Raw genomic sequence first — 20,208 nt, forward strand, 5'->3', positions numbered from 1 at the left:
GTATCAGATGGTGTAATGTTTATAACTATTCATCAGCCTTGTGGGGGATAGACATTCATAATCTGAGAGGAGAAAATGTAGAATTGACTCTTTCACTATTCAGGTTAAAATAAATCATCTAAACAAAAGCCTTGAGGTTTCTAAAAGATACAGGCATCTCTATGATATTTAACCTAGTGAAACCCTTTTCATTCAAAAACCCAATTTTTTCTGAATCATGAAAATATTTGGTTTTAGACTTGAATATTGTGTGCCCCTCCCACAAATTCATATGTTGAAGCTCTAACCTCTACAACCTCAGAAAAGGGTGTGATTTGACAATAGAATCTTCACAATCAAGTCAGAACGAGGTTATTAAGATAGACAATCCAATATTGGCAGCATCCTATAAAGAGAAAAACTTGGACACAAAGAGGTGCGTAGAGGGAAGATATGAAAAGGTGTAGGAGAAAGGTAGCTATCTAGAATCAGCCATAGCAAGAAGCCTGAAGCACACCCTATTTTTACTAGCCTCAGAAAAAATCAGCAAGGCCAATATCCTGATTTCAGACCTCCCGTTTTCACTACTGTGATATGATAAATGTCTGTTGCTTAAGTCACGCTGACTGTGGTTCTCTGTCACAGCATCCCCAGCAAGCTATTGTGGTACTTGCTTTCCCATCGGAATTGTAGCCATTGGTTCTGGCCAGGGCCTTCCATCCTTCCATCCCCAGAGCTGTTGGCAGCAGCAAAAGAGCTCAGGCGAAAAGATGAAGAACCCGCTGTGTTGGAACAAAGCGGCCGAAGAGATATGTGAAAGAAACACAGAGACATCCAACTTGATTACTCTCATGATTTATTAATATTCAGATTGAAAAAGGAGCCTCACAGCCTTAAGTTACGCTAATTGGCACATTTGCTTTATTTATTTATTTTTAAAACAAACCGGGTTTTTGTTTTTGTTTTTTTTTTTTTAACTTTTTAACCTTTTTTGTTCATTCCATCACATTGAAAATGAGGAAACAGAAATGGTTTTTGAATTCACTTAATATTTTGGACTCCTCAGAACGGAACATTGCACACACACACTTGGAACAGAGAGAAATAGAGAGGAAAGTGGACTCCCACAGGGCCACACGCACCAGATCAAAAAACCGGGGTACAGTGCAAGAATTTCCCAAGATGACTGCATCATCATTACCAAAAACTCGCCATAACAACACCAAGAAACAAATGTTTAAGCCACACTGTTGGACTTGGGATCTTTCCTGCTTTTTTTTTTTTTAAATGTTTGCCACACAGAGAGAGAGGGCTCATAGGTAGGAGAGGACAGGCTCACACACTTGAGCAGGACAGGAGAGGGAACTTCAGAGTGGAGCTGAGAAGGGCAGGAGAGACAGGGTTCAGGTGGGGGCAACGTGGAAAGCCATTTCTTAAAGTTCAGGCATGTTCTTGGTCAGCCTCGGGGTCTTCTTTACCCTCATCCTGTCGGGCACTTTCCTTAGGTTTGGCTTCGTCTACAGCATCTAAGGAAGAAAACAAGATGGGGGAGGGAGAGGAAGGTTAGTATTTTGTCTCTGGAATCTGTTCAATGATACAAGGCATTGCTTCTTTCCAAAGCACTGCATAAGGGATGGCAATGATGTAATGTGATTAATATTCAATAATACAATTTTTCAGACCAAAAGCCTCTATTGTAGGATGCTGCTCAGCAACACCCAAGGAAGTGAAGGACGACTAGTCACTCAGTAGATATTACATTTTTTAGTGTGCTCGTGCGTGTGTGTGTGTGTGTGTGTGTGTGTGTGTTTTAGGTCAGAGGACAGTTTGCAGGGAGGAATCAGTTCTCTATTCCCACCAATGTGGGTGCCTGGGATAGAGCACAGGCTGGCCATCTTGACCATATTTCCAGCCCATCACTGTGGTTATCAATCTTCCATTCTCACAATTGAGGCTCTGCAATAACATTGTTTTTCTGTTGGTTAGTGTGAAAATCATTATAGCAAATAATTCATATGGTTCATTGAGCATCCATTCCAATTCATCTTACCATTTATTTTTAGTAATGTGAAATTTGGAAATGAAAATATGTGGATTTTGACCTCCGTTGGAGCTAAGGGAGGCCACTTATAACTGCATTTTTTATTAGGAGCAATGAGATCTCCCTTGGGAGGTTAGAGCTGGGTCTTGTCCTTTGTGCTCTCCTTTCCCCAACATAGTGAGCACCAAATAACACTTGAGGATGTGGCACCTCTCTTATGACCATGAAGACACAATCTGTAGACTAAATATGGTGGAACAGAAAGAAAATCCATCATTGCATGGGGCGTGTCACACTTGGACACCTCTCCATCATCCTTTACATAACAGGAGATAAATAACCAACCACTTTAAAACCCTGAGGGGGTTCACAGTCTCTTGCAGTTGAGTACAGTACATTCCAAAGGAAAACAGGTCTGTGACATTGGTCTTGCTTTGCTTTAAAAAGGTGGATTTATATCTTTAGGAAGGTTGATTCCCCCAATTCTAAAACTTCCCCTAGAGAATTCAGCCAACAGATTATATGACACAAGACATTCTACTAATATACCAGTCTGTCTAAACAAAATCCATTTTCCCTAAAATTACTTTGTATCAACTAATCAGATATCTTATATGCCCCAAACCAACACCTAAGTTCAGTGATTTTTTTTTTTCAGATAGAAATTGTAGATTCAGCAAACATCTCTAGCCATGGTTATAATTTATGATAGTGGAATGAACCAAAGCAAAAATAAGCAGAGGGTAGGGGGAGGGGAAATTTCATGGGGCTAAAAATGGGAGATCAGACAAAAGGAGCCAGTGAGTCTTGTTCCTATGGCGTTATAACATGCTTAGTCCTTCCAGCCATGAACTATGAGAACACATGTAAGGTGGCTTCTATTAGGGATGCCCACTCAAGCCTACAAATCCAATATGCATTGGGGGCTGGTCACTTAGGCACCTACTGCCTAGCATGAATGGAAGCCAGGCTCCCAGAATGAAAGCAGATTTTCCACTAAAGCATACTGCTTTAGGCTCAGGGAATCACTTATCAAATAGGCAGTTGTGAGAACTCTTCAAAGTCCTAGCTCACCAGTGATGAGTCAATGTTATAAGCCAAGTTAAGGCTGAGAGCATCAGCCCTGCTCAGGTTTGCATTTCTACATGCTTTCTGGTGTTCAAGATACCAATGCCCTTTAAAGTGTAGCTTTTATTAATGTTTTTCATCCTCTTAAAACCTGCTCTCTTCCAGTTTTTCTCAGACAGATAAACTAGAGTCAGGTTAGTCTTACCAAAGCAAAATAAAGACGTGCTTCAGGGAGATTGGATCAGCAATACTAAATAAAATCAATTGATATTGGAAGGAGGTGCAGAGATTAGAGAAATGGACCTCATTTAGCATTTTATAATTTGCAAATTATAAAAATGTATGTGTCTTTCAAGTTGCTCACACATAGACTGGGGTTCACTTAAAGCTGAATACTTACATTTAAGTAAGATCACCACCATCAAACATGGCCTTGGGGATTCCTTCTTTGTGAATATATTGAAAAATATATTTCCAAAAATATACATGGTTTCTATAATCAAGCCTCATCAGGTCAATGACGGAAGGTGCTCTGAGGAATAATGTTACCTTATAATGACTCGCTCCTGCTGAAAGTTTTAAAGTCTCAAAGGTTTTGCAGGGCTTAACACTCAGTGTGAGTTACCTGCTCAACACAGTGGTTCCTCAGAAAGATCCTTTAAGGGTACATACAGCTTTCCAACTGACAACTCTTCACTTTCGAAGAGCATGGTCTCATTCCAAGTTTTTGGATAGAGTGACCTCAATCTTGTCAGCATGACATTCCATTGTCAGTATTTCCTGAGGACTATGGAGTTCTGATGTACTCTTTTCTGGAAGAAGGTTTCCTAACTTAAGTCATTGAGGTTCTCGTATAGCAATCTGGGATTCTATTAGAGGGTTCACGTGGTGCCCAGCCCAGCTCAAACCTTTGAATATTAAAAGTATTCTGAAAGTGGTTTGATATCTTTGTTGTCTCCAAGAAGCAATTTTAGGTCCCTTTAAAATTATAGAAGCAAGATTCAAATGGCCCAGTAGCATATGGATGGGTCAGATGTAGAAACAGGGGAAGACTTCAAATCTATAATATTGAAATAAAACCTTTGGAACTCTCATAACGTGTGATTCAAGAGAGATATGAAACTCAAAAGAAAGGGGGTTGTGTGCTGGGTAAAATAAGAAAGATTTGGTACTCTTGTACAATGGCAAAAGAGGAAATTCTAAGAAAATAGACAGAAGACAAAGATTCCAATGACTTTGAAAAACAGCAGCTATACTTCTGGTGTTTCTTGGGGTAGAATCAGGCTAAATCCTCTTCAATTGTAACAGTTTCTCCTGTCATCCTTTGCTTAGGTCTAGGACAGAGATGAATATAAAGCTAGTCATTGCTGACAGTTCTTTATTAAGAGAGATTTTCAACCTACAATTTTTTCCTTGATACTTCAAACTATATATGCGTTTATTGACTTAATTAACTTGTAATTGCAGTACACATCTGCAGTATGGCAAACACATCTTCTCTGATGTACTGAGGAGATAGTGAAAACAATACTAAATATCCCATTATAGTTGAAATCTTTCATTACACTTATTTAACAGAAAGATTTATAGCTACAGATATGTAATCAGTGATGGAGACCTTTAACATAAAACTTAGATATAAACTCCTTGACTAAATAAAAATAACTATTTTTGTCCCTACATTGGCTTCCTTTTGAATCCCTGATGTTCAGCACAGATGTGAAACAGGGAGAGGTTGGGTGAAACAAGAATACATACCTTCATTTTATAAATGAGGAAACTGAAGTGTAGAAAGAATTCTTCCCTAACTCATATGGTTTGCTGGCAGCCAAGCCAGGACTAAAGCACAGCTCTTCTACTTGTTTTCTATCAGTGGAACCAACTTGAGCGGCAGAAGTCAGGAACATACCTAATTTGCCACATGAACCCTAGAAAACCAGTAGCCAGAGTCTAGAAGCTTTTGGTGCCTTAAAAAACTAAGATTTCTTTTTTTTAAGGCTCCAGAATGTAAACACCAGAAAATGACAATTGGTGGGATTCATATGAATCTCATTTAGCTGAAGCTTAGTTCAGAGGAACACATAAAGTTAATTCTGTGTACTTCTTACTTTGCTTGAAATATGAGTGATTTTCCTGTCTGAATATTGAGCAGAAAGGTCAGAATTTTGTTTTGTTTTGTTTGTTTGTTTGAGATAGAGAGCTGCCTACTTCACAAAAGCAAAATGTCTCAAATCAGGGGGGTTGGTGAAGTTTTTATAGGCTCGCAAGAAATTATGCAGAGAAGAGTGAAGAAACACTGGAAAGCCGCAGACTCTCACCTTACCCCAATCAGAATGGATGGACTCAACAGGAGCTCTGCTAAGAAGAACCCATCATATTGCTAAGGAGAGCGGGGCAGTGGTGGCGTTCACCTTTAATCCCAGCACTTGGGAGGCAGAGGCAGGTGGATTTCTGAGTTCAAGGCCAGCCTGGTCTACAGAGTTCCAGGACAGCCAGGGCTACAAAGAGAAACCCTGTCTTGAAAAACCAAAAAAAAAAAAAAAAAAAAAAAAAAAAAATGCTAAAGAGAGCCCTACACATCAATAAAAAGAACCATAGTCAAACACGGGTTATACCTACTCTAACAGGATCCACTCTTACAGACACTAAATGCCGCCTGTGAAGAATTTAAACATCAGACAGAAAAGAATTTGTTAGAATCTCTGTAATTTACAGTAGCTCCATTTGAACATACATGCAGGAAAAGAACTTCTCTGTGTTATTAATGTGCTTCCCTCTCATTGATGCCAGCCATAAACAAGTCTTACAAACAACAAATCACATTGGCCATTCAGTTGTAGTTGTAGTTGTAGTTGCAGTTTTATGTTTTCTTCTGGAAGTAGCTCTAAGTTGACAGTACTGGCCCTTTGTTACGGAATGTTGCTTAAACTAACACTTGAAGCTGCTGTTGATACTCTTAACAGCTTTAAGTAGACTTGTGCTGTGACATGTCTATCATAACAGCTTCTTTAATCACCTTATGTTACATTTGGGGCATCTGAGGCAAAAGGTGAAATAGTTTATATACATTGTATGCATGGATTGTAATTGGAAACCTACTCCAGCCTGTCATAGAGCCCATTCAAGCCTTCTTCTTGATATCACGCCCTCTGCTTTCACCTTACCTGAACCAGGATGGATGGACACAATGGGAACTGTGACACGATCAATAGATATTCAGTCTCCGTGCCAATAAAATCTAGACGATGGACTTGCAAACATCCCAAAAAGTGGGGAGAGCTCCAATTAGTGTTTGGTAATATGAAAGTTGGCCTTGGCACATTCTGGTGCTAATTATGTAATTTGCAAATACTAGAGATGAATTAATATATAATCTTTGTTATTTTGAGAAAAAAAAAACACTTTGATCATGGTGGTAAGTGTGAATAACATGAATGGCTGAGGCCAGCTGGTCACTCCAGTCACCACCATCCACTTAGCATAAATAACTACATTCCTCTTGTAGAGCATCACCCTCCCTCTGTGACAGTTGTTACTTAAGAGCCTGAAGAAGTTAAAGGACTGAAGTCACATAATCAGTGCCAGGAGACATCCAACAAGTGAGCAGAGCTAACAGGGCTCAGAGCTGACAAATGAGTCTAACATGGGATACTGACATAAAGAAAAAGCCAGGTTAGTTAAAGAGTAGAGCACAATTTCCCTCAGCCATTTGTCTCTGGATGCTACTTTTAATCATATTAAGCACAAATAGTATTAAGCACATATAGTATTAATATTATTGGTTAATATTATTGATATTTTGGTTAAGATATTATAGGGGAAAGAACCCGTAGCACCAATGATCTGGATATTTGAATTGCTCCAAATTTGTATGTGGAAATTAAGAGGATTAAGAGGTAGAGCCTTGAACAGTGATTAGACCATGACGATGGAGCATTCATGATTTGGCAAAGGGTTCTTTAAAAATGGACTACTGACCACTCACTATTGCCTTCTACTGTGTGTAGACATATAGAGAAGGACAGATCTTTAAGGCATCAGGCCTTCACTTGGCAAAGTGGGCTGATTGTAAGCCTGACTTTGGATTTACCATATGCCAAAAAAGTGAGAAGAAAATTTCTGTTACTTAAAAGCACCCAACTCGCAGTTTTTTTTTTTTGTATCAACCTAGCTGAAATATTTTGACAATGTGTGTGTGTATGTATGTATGTGTGTGTGTTGTGTGTGTGTGTGTTAGAGGGATGTATTATATGACTGGATGATGTCTTTCCAAATTGGTTGTGATCATATCAAAATTAGCTCCCCAAATCTGATCCTTTCATGAGGACTGATGATGTGTTTCAGTGGCTTGCATTAAGAAAAAGAAAAACGTATTCATGTGTTTTTAAGTATGAGATTGAGAGAACTTTCAAATAAAACATGGTCATATTTTTAAGAGAAAACAATTATATCCACAGGAGATGCTTAAGCTAGGAAGTAGAAAACATTTAATTCGGCTTTCTCTTTATGCCATAGTCTAAGTAATGTGAGTGCCACCTAGTTATAAAAGGAATATTGGGATAACCTAGACAGATAACCTTTTAGTATTTAACAAATACCTGTAACTTGTCTCTCCAGCATTTTAGCCTTTGCAAGACCTTGCTCTTTTCAACCCAAAGACCTCTTAGAGATCATCATGCTTGCAGGAAGCCTCTTAATTTTATCATTTATTTATGTGTTACCTTAAAAGAGAAAGTCAATATCACAGACAATAAAGTCATATATTATTCATACTTCAAAGCTGAGAGACACTCAAAAGAAGGAAAATGTGGTCATCCATTCATCCATGCATCTAATGAAAGGGCTGAGCTATGTCCTGGTCTATGATTTAGGAGTAGATTAGCAGTGATTACAATGAAACCCAAATTGAGAATGTCTATTTTCTGGGACTGTGTATGCTAGCAGTTCCTAGAATGATGTGTTGCTCACTGGGGAGAGAGGGAGAGAGAGAGAGAGAGAGAGAGAGAGAGAGAGAGAGAGAGAGACTTAGTAAGAGTTCAGCATCATTTCTCTTGAGTCAAGTTCTCTTAAATTTGCAAAATTGAATGTTCTTAAAGAATTCTATACATTAAAAAAGGAACTTCTTCCTAGTTTCCCACACTTGTGACCCATGATACCACTCTTTTCCCAGTGCTCATTTGTTATTAAACCTAGAGCTTCTTGCATGCTAAGCATGCTAGGAAAGTACTCTGCCAATTAACTACACCCCTAACTCTATGACTCCCAGTCTTTAAAATTCTCAAAGTCACATTAAAAGAACAATAAATACGTTAAATATCCCTATATCCATTTGTACGGTGTAATGGTAGTCATAAATAACAAAACTAAGAAAGAGATTTGAGTGAACAATTTCACCCGGGTCATTCAAAGTGTATGTCAACCTGACTCTCCTAGCCTTGCTAAAGAAGATTCTTGCTTTGGATGGGCTTCATTCGTTTCCTTGAAAGGGTGAGTGAGAAGAGAATGTCTGTGCCTTCCTTCTGTTGATGAGCAAACACCAGGAGCATATGCAGCAGCGGCTGCTTGCGTGCCCAGCCAGGCAGCCCGGTTGCGATGCTGTTAGAGGGATGGCGGTGTTCCCAGCTGCCGTCGCCCACATGGAGTTCTAATGGCCCTGTTTCTTGGCTCTCCTCCAGGTCCCTCCACAGCCCTACATTACTGAAATTAGGTTGAGTGGATTTCCGAGTAAAACATTACCTCTTGGGACTTGCCCAGCTCTCCCCAGCCTTGTCAACATTGATTAAATAGAAGCTGCTATCATCCTGGGGCCATGCCCACAATTACTCTACCAATCACCACTGGGCTGGGTGCACTTCCTTTTTCCTTTTTAGTTTCGTCTTTCTTGAATATTAAGCATCGTTACCTCAAAAGCTCAAAGGGAAGCAACGAGGAATGCTTAGCAATGCACTTGCATATGGCCCTTTTGCGACTCGGACCATCATTTCCTTGAGCTGTACACCAGATGTCAAATTGGAGCCTAGGCTGGCTTTGGGTTGTCCCTGGGATCCATATTTTCCTTTGTCGTTCACTTTTTTTTCATATTTTAAATTATATTAAAATGCCAAGAGCCTACACATAATTTTGATGTCAGGATAATGAACTAAATTACACTTCCACCCTTGTCCCTTGTTTTCTGAGCCTTTGAAAGAGAAAACAATCTGTTATGCACTTACATTTCTCAAAGAGTAACAAAGAAGAATTTAATTAAGAAGAAATGTCAAAGGCAGCTGCCACGGGGTCTCAGTGATACCCCAAACCTAGTATTACCATGCTCTCGCCTGCCCTGTGAGTTTCAGGACCAAGCAGCTCTACCATTTACCCTGACTCTTCCACCAACTAGTCATTCAAGCTCAGACAAATTCGATTTCCTTTCTTTGCTTCAGTTTCCTAATCTAGAGATGATAATATGGGCAATTGTGTCTGCCCCATCTCATTGTCGGCTATGTGGAAGTTCTGATATGTATTGTAAAATACTTCACAAACTAGACAGGGGTCCATGTGTAGTCTGCTGAGTATTTAACCAGCACGGAGTTTAATTTCTTTGGCTTTACTCTAACTTGTGGGTTTTGTAAATTAACATTCTCTTTCTAAGACAAAAAAAAAATTTCCAAGGGAAGAAAAACATCTATTTTTTTCCCTCTACTTTTCTAGCTAAAATGAGACCCTCCACAGCACTTCCACATCTCTGGCTGAAAGGATATGTGTACTGTGAACAGCATTATACAGAAAAGCAGACACCCAGAAAAGGAACATGATTAACCAAGGGAATACACTGCTCTAGAAAGGGAACACAGGCTTTCAACCAGTAAAAGGAAAGCTGGCAGTTTTTATTTGAAGGGAAAAGTGATCTGAAGAGTAAAGACAAAAGTCAAAGTGGGTCAAATTGCTCCAGAAAGCTTTTTTTTTTTTAAAAAAAAAATCTACTTATTTATTTTATGTTTATGCCTGTTCTACCTGCATGTACATCTGCATGCCAGAAGAAGGCATCAGATCACATTATAGATGGTTGTGAGATGCCATGTTGTTGCTGGGAATTAAATACAGAACTTTTGGAAGAACACCCAGTGCTCTTAACCATCTTGCCACCTGGTCACCTTGCTAACCCTCTGGAAACCTCTTAAACTTTATATATACATTCAGCCTACACAATCATCAAAAGCTAATGTCCTGCCTCCTCCAAGTACTGGCAAAAAGAAAGAGCAATAATTACAACTTACATAGCTTGTCTAATAGATAGATATCAGTCATTTCTGGCATAGGAGGCAATAAATACATAAAATTAAATTATTAAATTGTGTTTCTTTTTGTATGTGTGTATATCTGTATGTGTGTGTTTATGTGTGTGTGTATGCATGTATGTATGTATGTATGTATGTATGTATGGTGCTGGGAGCCCAAACCCAGGGCCTGGCAAGCTCTCCACCTGAGCTACATTCCTAATCAGTCTACTTCATTTCTTATCATGATTAAAATGAAAAAGTCAACTTCTAAGAGTAGAAATTCAACCCCCAAACTTAGTAGCATTTTCACAGTAGCATAACTACAAGGGGGACTTATTTCTGCATCCATCCTTCCAGATAAGCTACAAACTGAATGGCTAGTCATATATAATTCTGTAGAGGCATTAGTTCTCTATAGTTAGCAATATACCATAGTGATCTGGTGGCTGGATCTAGTTCTAAGACACTAGTTCTGTGAAATACGAGAGAAGAGAAAGGATGTGAAGTCAGCATACAGATAAGCATTTATGACACCAGGAGCACAGAAATTTTGTGAATTGTGATATCAGTGACAGAAAGATAACTATGATACTGTGTGTCGTTCAGTGGTAATCAGATAAAGTTCTGCTTCAGGACTTTTGCTTACTTCATGTGTTCCCCTAAGAACTTATCTATACTTATCTATAGTTAAAGCTCCCATCTGACAAGACAGATGAAAACATCCAGGCTTCATCAGAGACTCTAAAAACCTAAGTTTTGTCTCCATGCATGCACACACACATACACATTTTACACACACACTTCAATATTCTTTTGAGAATTAGTAAAACATGTATCTAGTTTTGATTTTGTAAATAGCTTACCACAGCAAAAAAGAATGAAGCAGGGTGGGGGTGGGGAATCTTTCTCAGTGTTACCTTTCTTCTTATTTGGCATTCAGATGTACTCTACATCTGTGCATACTTACCTGTGCCTGTCAGAGGTCTCCTGTACATTGTAATGGATGCTACTTGTGAGTTGTAATTTATTCAATGTGTGCAGAAAATACTCACGGATAAGTCATTTTAATGTGTGCTCACCAACTCTCAAGACCAACTTCAGCTGATAAACTACTTTAGGGAGAATTAATCACTCTTCCTTTTCAGAAGGAAATTGTAGTCCTTGTATTATTTGCTGATTTGTGGAGTCTTTTCTAGTCTTCAGTTGATCATAAACTAATGTCAATTTTTAGGGATATATATACATGAATTTATACTCCACAAAGTTGGGGCTTTTAAATTTGATAAGCTGATGAATCGCAATGTTTAAAACATGCTTTAAAAAATAGCATGTGTTTGTATTGTATCCAGGTAGTAGAATTGTGCATTAATATCTATGCTCGCAAAATACTAAAAGTTATTTAAAAAACAGAGTAAAATCCATGAATCCTTTTCAAATATAAATAAAACTTTAATAACCTTAGGCAGGATAAATTTGTACCTATAATGAAATTCCACCTTTTAAATGGGGGTTACAAAGTGAATCTCAATAAACCAAAGTTAATAGCCATGGAAAACATTTCCTTTGTAATTTTAAACTTATTAATTTCACTAACAGTTATCGGGATATACAAGAAATTTTTTTAAATGAGATATTTTAAGCATAAGTATTCTTTTTTTTCTTTCTCTTCTTTTTCTTTCTTTCTTTCTTTCTTTCTTTCTTTCTTTCTTTCTTTCTTTCTTTTTTTCTGAGACAGGGTTTCTCTGTGTAGCCCTGGCTGTCCTGGAACTCACTCTGTAGACCAGGATAGCCTCAAACTCAGAAATCTGCCTGCCTCTGCCTACCAAGTGCTGGGATTAAAGACATGTATCCCCACTGCCTAGCAAGTATTCTTAATTGGCCTAGAGTAGTGGTTATTGGCTACTCCTAAAACTAGGCGGAGTTAAATTCCTCTCTGTGACATTTTACTATGGCTTTGGACAACTTACTTCCTATTATAGTTTCATTTTCCTTAACTATAATTAGCAATAATGTTGGCACCTCTCTCATGAGGTTGCTATAAGAACTAAATGTGTTGATTTAGTCCTTCACAACATACTTCATGTTTAAATCATCTGCTTGTTTTGGAAGAGAATGTTCTCCCATGTTTGTTATATGCCAAATATTGTATTTAGGAGCTTGACACAGAAACAATGATATATATATACACACATATATATTATATTTTAATAAAGTAGGAATAATAAATTAACAGAAATGAAGAAAACTGAACATGAAATGAAGAAACAAAGAACTAACAAGTGTGTCGCTTCTTGGCTCACATGGATGTATAATAAATGAGTTGGTTTCTTCCTCTTCCTTGCTGGTAAGAACTTATCCAACCTTAGAGGAACTTTCAAGTATTCTAGCAAAGGGAATGAAAGGTCTGCACTCTACAATGCTCTTGCTTAGAGAACAACTATCTATCTACCCACCTATGTATGTATGTATGTATGTATGTATGTATGTATCTACCTATCTATCTTCATCATTGATGTTATATATAAGATATATCATATATATCTTTTATATATATTATATATAATATATATGATATATATAACATATCTGGAAATATGTGATATGAAATATCATGTATTTTATATCTTATATATCTTATATCATTGCATCTTATACCATATATATACACATACATATATATATGTACATATACATATGCATATATATATGGAGAGAGAGAAAGAGTTCTTTGAAAAACAAAAAACTTTGAAGCTGGGGCTGAAGTTAAGAAATGATTTAAAGGCAAAGATGAACCACTGGCCAAATTGGCAGGGCAGCAAAACAGAAAGTCATAGGTTTGCAGGACAAGAGTAAAAGCTCATGAGAGGGAGTGTACAACATTTCTGCTGATACAAAGGAAATCTGCTTCCTACTGAAACTTTATACTGGTTAATTTCAATTGTGATGGCCCATCTGGGGCTTACTTGGCTTTGTGTATAGGAAGCATGAACTCATATTGAATGAGCAGGATCTAAACTGCCACTTACTCCGAGGTGGGTAGTGAATCTTGCACCCAGTGGATAATGGGAATGGTGATTTTTCTGGAGTTTTTTTTTGTTTTGTTTTTTTTGTTTTTGTTTTTGTTTTTTTGTTTTTTTTTTAGAATTTTCAGGTTATCATAGACAAATTTAAGAAAAAAAATTTTCCTTCATTCAGTCATGTTTATAGAATTCTATACTTTAATAATTCAATATTAAGGTTTTAAGAGAATCATACAGAATGAGATTTCACAGTTCTGTTATGAAAAATACTTTTGATTTCCAGGATGTCTTATGGTTATGTGGGGAGGGCCCTGAGCTGAGGACAGGATCCCACAGAGGACTTCTCTGAGGCGGACATGCTTTTCACTCATGTGCAAAATCACTGCACTCATGTGCATTCACTCCATAATCTCTTTACCTTCCCACAGAAGAAATCCCACCAGAGTCTGAGCACAGTCAGGTTAGGAGGTAACTGGCCATCTTTTTAAATGATGTCTCGGGCCCCCAAAAAAGTCACACTTCTAGAAATTTTGTCAAACTTGACAGAAATTCTTCACAGAAATTGGCCCTTTACTTTCTCCTCCTTAACCTGGAAAAAATTTTCTACAATTCTCCCTGACACATTTTGGAGAAAGTTACAATTAAACATGCACACACACACACACACAGAGAGAGAGAGAGAGAGAGAGAGAGAGACAGAGACAGAGACAGAGACAGAGACAGAGACAGAGACAGAGAGACAGAGAGATCATGCACTGCCCATCATGGTAGTTCGCATCCTCAAACTGTGAGGCACAGTAAAGCCTACCTTCTTTCAACAACCAGAAAATGGAAACTCCAAAACAAGCCAGCCTGATGTTATGTATTTGATATTATTTATTAGGGTTTAATACTTAATAAGCTTAGGAGAAATTTAACAGGAGAAGCAAGTATATTGGCCATTTTTATTCATATACTCCCTTGGCTTCCTTTTATCAAAATTTTTTCTTTTAGTGAACTACATATAAGATTTGTATGGCGACTCATTGAAGTGAGGCACCCCAGACCTTACCTAGAGGTTTGTCTCTCTCTCTCTCTCTCTCTCTCTCTCTCTCTCTCTCTCTCTCTCTCTCTCTCTCTCTCTTTCTCTCTCTCTCTGTCTCCTTCTCCCTCTTTCTCTCTTTTGTAGTTTTCTTTATCTTTTGAGATAATAATAGTAAGGATGTCTAAAAAATGTCCTAAGGAATTATACTATTAACTATCTACCTAAAAATATCTATAGGTCTGAATATAAACCTACATGAATAATTTAAATGAAATTTCCCATCTGAGCTCACAATGCTCCTTCTAAAAGCCAAAGACTGTTTAATAAAAACCCCCATAGCAGGCATAACCTCCCTTTTTTAATCAGCTGTCTTTCTCAGTCCCTCTCTACTTTACTTACTATTTGTCTGTGTTTGTTTATTCATTCATTCATTCAGTTTTACATCCAAACCTCAGTTTCCCCTCCCTCCTGTCTGCTTGTTCTCTCCCTACACTTCCCCTCTCCACATCCACTCCTCCTCCAGAGAACCCCCCCTCTTTTTTTTTTTTTTTTTTTTTTTTTTTTTTTTTTGAGACAGGGTTTCTCTGTGTAGCCCTGGCTGTACTGGGGAACTCCCTCTGGAGACCAGGCTAGCCTCGATCTCAGAAATCCACCTGCCTCTGCCTCCCAAGTGCTGGGATTAAAGGCATGTGCCACCATTGCCCGGCCCAAGAGAAACCCCCTTTTGAACAGTTAGCACTCAGGGGACTCCTGAAACATCACAGAATGTTGGCTTTGCTCGACTCCCAGAAGTGGAAGATTAGTCCCTATTCCTCAAGACACTGAGCATTTCAAAGGTAGGGAGGACCTAGAAGCCCTTGAGCTGGAACTGTTCTCAAAGCCTCCTCCTGTGACTAGTGTCACATCAGACCTTGAGAAAATTATTGGGCTATCTTCTAGGTGATATTGATTTTTATTTAAAAGAGCCTAACCTGATCCTCAATAATGTTTTCACATACAATAAGTTAACATCACCTACTACAAAGTTGATAGTTGCGACATTCATTTTAAAAAGAAAAACAAACAAACAAACAAAAACACCTCAGGGTTTGCTAGATTCTATAATCTGATATCAGATAATATGATTTGTTTCTCTGATTCCAGGGCTGAGATTCAGAAATTAAAACTGGGCATGTCTCCAGTTTTAGGAGAGCGACACCAATCATGATCCAGATGCCTGAAAGCCTGTCCTGCTCGTGAACATTCGTTGTGTAGGTGAGATGTGCACCCGTGGAGCACACTCAGCCAGGCCCTGGCCCTGACTCGCTGTGATGTGTTTGGGTAGAACTCGAGCTTTGGCAGACAATTATTTATCCTTGTTGTGTAATTTTCCCTTATGGCTGTGTCTACACAGCACCCAGCAAACTAGCGACTTGGCAGTTGTCTTGCTAATTTTATCAATGCAAATGGCTGAACTACATAATTCAGGACAAAAAATCCCAAGTCTGTATATAGTGATCACAGCCTTGGCTTGTGATGAGTCATAAAATTACAGTAAATTGTTCGTGTAATTAGTGAAAGCTGGGGGAGCCTCTTGGATGATGAAATCTCAGCTCCTCCTTCCCTGAGAGAACAATGGAAGATGGAGGTTCTGTGCTTTGCCTAAAGTCCCAGTATAGAGTGGAAAGCAGGGATCATTCCGGGAGACCCCCATCCTGGGGATGAGTGGACTCTAATGTTGATTTTATTTTATACCACTCCCCTGTAGTCCTAAATGTACTGCATATCTTATTTCTTCCATCTTTCTCTACCTATTTCCCTTTGTGACCTACAAGACAATTCAATATAATCTTGCTTTAAGATCTATCAGAAGTAATCTTCCACTCTCTGGAGGCTCACAGAGCCAGTATTGAGAATTACTGCTTTATAAAATTCCAGTGCTGGGCTCAGTTCGTAGGAGGCAAAGTGGAAATCCTACACAGAGAAGGAAAGGAAAAAAAATCGGGACCTCTGAATGAGTTCATTAGGCCGAATACTAACTACAGCTTATGTTACATTTTATAAATTAAATAATGAGTTACAGAATGGTCAGAGTCCAGAAGTGGTTTAAATTATTACAAATGCTGTCATAGCTACGGATCCATAAGAGATCATTTTTATGTCCTGCAAAAGAGGAAATAAAAATGAATACCATTCCTTTATCAACCACCCCCTCCAGATTCCAGTGGTAGAAGAACATTACAAAACCAACTGTGAAGGTTTAACCCAATTTTGAAGTTAATTTAAAAAACATTATTGTAACAAGCAAAACCCATAAAAGGCATTTGTATTATAAGCTTACACATGGGTAAATAGATGCAATCCCCACCTCTTACTGGGACAATTCATTCTGTACTCATTGTGTGCTTTGGTTTCCTGGGGCTTGTCAAATTATGGTGCTGCTTTTGAGTAAAAGAATTGCTTTAGGAATCAATGGTATTCACTGGAACACAATCAGAACTGTATTGGAAAAGTAATATTAGTATTTGTAGCGATTTTTTCTTTTTAGTCACAATCTCCAATCTCTTATATGTAGTGACAGAATGTTACGGCTTTGGCTATTTGGTGACATTAGGAGAATAATCAGCAAAAGAATAAAGATTCCTGGAGTCTGAATGTTATCTAGGACAGAATCATTAGGTCCATTATTTAAAGTGCAATTTGAAAATTTATCCCTCAAGCTGAGCATGGTGGCTCATACCTGTAATTCCAGAACTAGGAAGACTAATGAGGAGGACTTCTGGGAGTTGGTGATCAGCTTGGGCTACAGAATGAAACCCTGCCAAAACAAGGAAGAAAACCAAACCAAACCAACCAAACCAAATCAAATCAAAACCAACAAACAACAAAACAAATGAGGAAGAAAGCCACCCCCCCTCTATCCAATGTTTACACTCCAGTAAAGCCATTCTCCAGGACATATTGTATATAGAAATAACCTCCTATTATCCATTTTCAAATACATCTTTTGAGATTATCTGAAATTGGTTAGGATATGTAGCAAGAACTCTTCAGTGTTAAAAGGGGCCTTGAAGACCCTGGCACAACCCCAGTCTGGTGCAGGTATCCACGATGACCCCTCCAGAGGCAGACAGTCTCTACTTCCATAACTCTGAGTGTAAATCATCCCTGATATGCCACACAAAACTACCAACATAATCTTTATGTAGCCTGTCTGCTGGAAGAACATACAACAAGCAGATTAGTAATCTCTCTTCTCTCCAATGCCTTTTGTAAAGCTCCAGGGTAAACTCTTTTCTGGTGGTATGTCTCAACCTATTTATTCATTTCACTTCCAAGAAACAAACTTCATGTGTGGAAATAGTTCTACATCTTTTCTTCCCCCCTCCTTCCTTATTTTTCTACCTGTGCCCTCCTTGAGCTCACCAAAACAAAACAGAACAATTGCTTTTTAAACCCTAACCCTCAGTTATCCTCATTGTCATGCTACTATTGTTCTTTGACTGTTTGTAGTTACTTTGGAATATTGACCTTTATCTGAGATCTGTGATAGAGAAACCAGCAATACTTAAGAAACTCGCCCATCATTTGGCTTCCTGAACACCCCCTCTCCTTTTGTACTCCAGGAAGTGGCTTACCACAAACGTCCTCTTCATATAATTTGCTGCTCTCACAATCAGGACACTTGTATGGCTCCAGGATGCCACCCTTGTATACCTGTAACAATGCCAAGCATTGACCTATTCTGTTTTTCCTAAACTACTGACAAGCCTGGACAGGACACACTGAACCTCTAAGTCAGCACTCGTTGTCTATATCGTGTTTAACTGCAACTAGAAATGTTTGTCCCTTTGAAATGAGCTGGACACCTGGAAAAGAAATCTTGCTCAACTGAGTGAAGTTCCTCTCTTTTCAAAGCAACCCCACTGTAAATCACCTCAACAATAGCCAATCTGTTCCTGCCTATAGCACACTTAAGGAAAACTAAGATACTATGATCCTAGTGGTGGAATTCTAATTGTTATAACCTACTAAAAACTATCTTAGGCTCCTGGCACATTTTGGCTCTTCATACACTACTTTTCTCTTGTATGTTTAATTATGAATTGGTTATGGGTTTATTTCAGGCCTGTAGAGCCAGACTTCCTTTCCTTGACCCCTAACATGACTATCACCCAAGATTCAACTCTGCAGATCGCCTTTGCTGCCTGTTTAAAAAAACTCCCTTTTCTAATGACCTTAAAGTGAGCCATTAAAAGTATCCTATCACACCTATTTTTAATTACATTTATTTTTTACTATGGATCTGTAGAAGCATACATACCAAGGTACTGAGGTGAAGATCGGAAGAGTAAGTATGGGAATCTCATCTCTTCTTTCCCCATGTGAGTTCTGGAAGTCTAATTTATGTCACCAGGTTTAGTGGCAAGTGCCTTTCTCTTCTGTGCCATCTCACTGGCCCTATCCCCGTATTCCAATCTTTAAACAATCTTGTAAGCATATTGATTTCTTTTATCACAAAACTTTATCTTTGTGTCACCTTAGACAAATTCCAGATTCTTTGGCCAAATATGTTTCTATAACCTTAACTCCCATATTACCTTCAGTACCATATTTTAAAGTATACCGAACGTTACCTGGCCATTCTTTTTATAAATACAATCAAACTGCACTTCTCATATCTTGGTGTCCTTTCACTATATGGACCCATATATCTTCATTCTTCTTTCCCTAGCACATCTCATCCCCAATGGAGGCCATGAAGGAGAGGTTAAAAAACTAAAACTATACTGATAAAGTTGATGTACAGGAAAGTTGGATTTGAAAGGAATAGAGATCAGCAACACAATTACTTTTTGGACGTGAAGCCAGGTAGTCAATGGATGGAAGATGAACAAAGTATCTGAGGTACATGGCTATGGGGATAGTCCAACAGCATTAAATAAGCAGTGGAGAGTGCTGGAGCGCAGCAATTACGATGAGGCCAGTTCAGATCAGCGATAAATTATGGAAACCTGTCAGAAAGGAGTAGAGTCCCTCTCATCATGTGCCTATGAAGAAATGTTATTTCCTGTTCTGTGGGGGTATAAGACTGAGCATGAGTCTCCGATCAGCTGGAATTTTAGAAAGAGATACATGATGTAGGGACTGAAGTAATATAAACTAACCAAAAGCCTTGATAGTGGAATTGTTTCCAAACTAATGACTGGCACAAGCTGATTCAATATTGAGATAATTTTGAGAAAGGCTCTTTCAATCACCTTAATCTAGGAGGAAGAATGTTCTAAAGCCAGGGACATAATACAGTTGGAAATAATACATATGCTAACTTCACTGATGAGACTTATATGGATACGTGACAGTACATCCAGCTAATTGCAGAGGTTGCTGAAGAGCACAGTAACATGTGAATTAATGTAATCACATGTTAGTGTGTCTTTCTGCTTTCAAGTAGCTAAAAACCCTCACGCAATGATAATAGATGATTAAAAAAAAATGACTGGTGCTTCAACTCATGCTTTGAAACTTTTTCATCCAAACTTCGGACATAATTTGTCTCTAGAGCAAAATGAAAATGTACTAAATTTGAAAATGATAAGTTTGCTTCAACAGGTTCAGATTCAGCTGTCTGTCTGGTCCCTATAGCCTAAGTAGCATTATGAACTCCCTACTAAAGAGTAAAAGGAGAAGCCAAACCCTCACTGCCCAAGTCATCCTCTCTACTTGCTGAGGTAAAAGTAAAAGGTTGTAAAGGAAAACTCAGTTTAATGAATTGTGTTTCCTTTGAATATTTGTATCTGTGTGTATATGAGAGAGGGGGAGGAGGGGGAGGAGGAA

The 20,208-nt window shown here is 38.4% G+C and overlaps 1 protein-coding gene across 1 annotated transcript in view; it reads right to left on the minus strand.

Moving 5' to 3' along the window:
• Nucleotides 1-818: 818 nt before the first annotated feature.
• The window catches only part of Gap43 (growth associated protein 43), a 95,376-nt gene continuing 75,986 nt past the window's right edge, over nucleotides 819-20,208 (minus strand). The window contains exon 3 of the mRNA XM_031363891.1: nucleotides 819-1,505. Within this exon, the coding sequence (XP_031219751.1) occupies nucleotides 1,420-1,505 (86 nt within the window). The 3' untranslated portion in view covers nucleotides 819-1,419. The remainder of the gene's footprint in view (nucleotides 1,506-20,208) is intronic.

Source organism: Mastomys coucha, unplaced genomic scaffold, assembly GCF_008632895.1.
Source record: "Mastomys coucha isolate ucsf_1 unplaced genomic scaffold, UCSF_Mcou_1 pScaffold12, whole genome shotgun sequence".
In the NCBI taxonomy this organism is placed as follows: domain Eukaryota; kingdom Metazoa; phylum Chordata; class Mammalia; order Rodentia; family Muridae; genus Mastomys; species Mastomys coucha.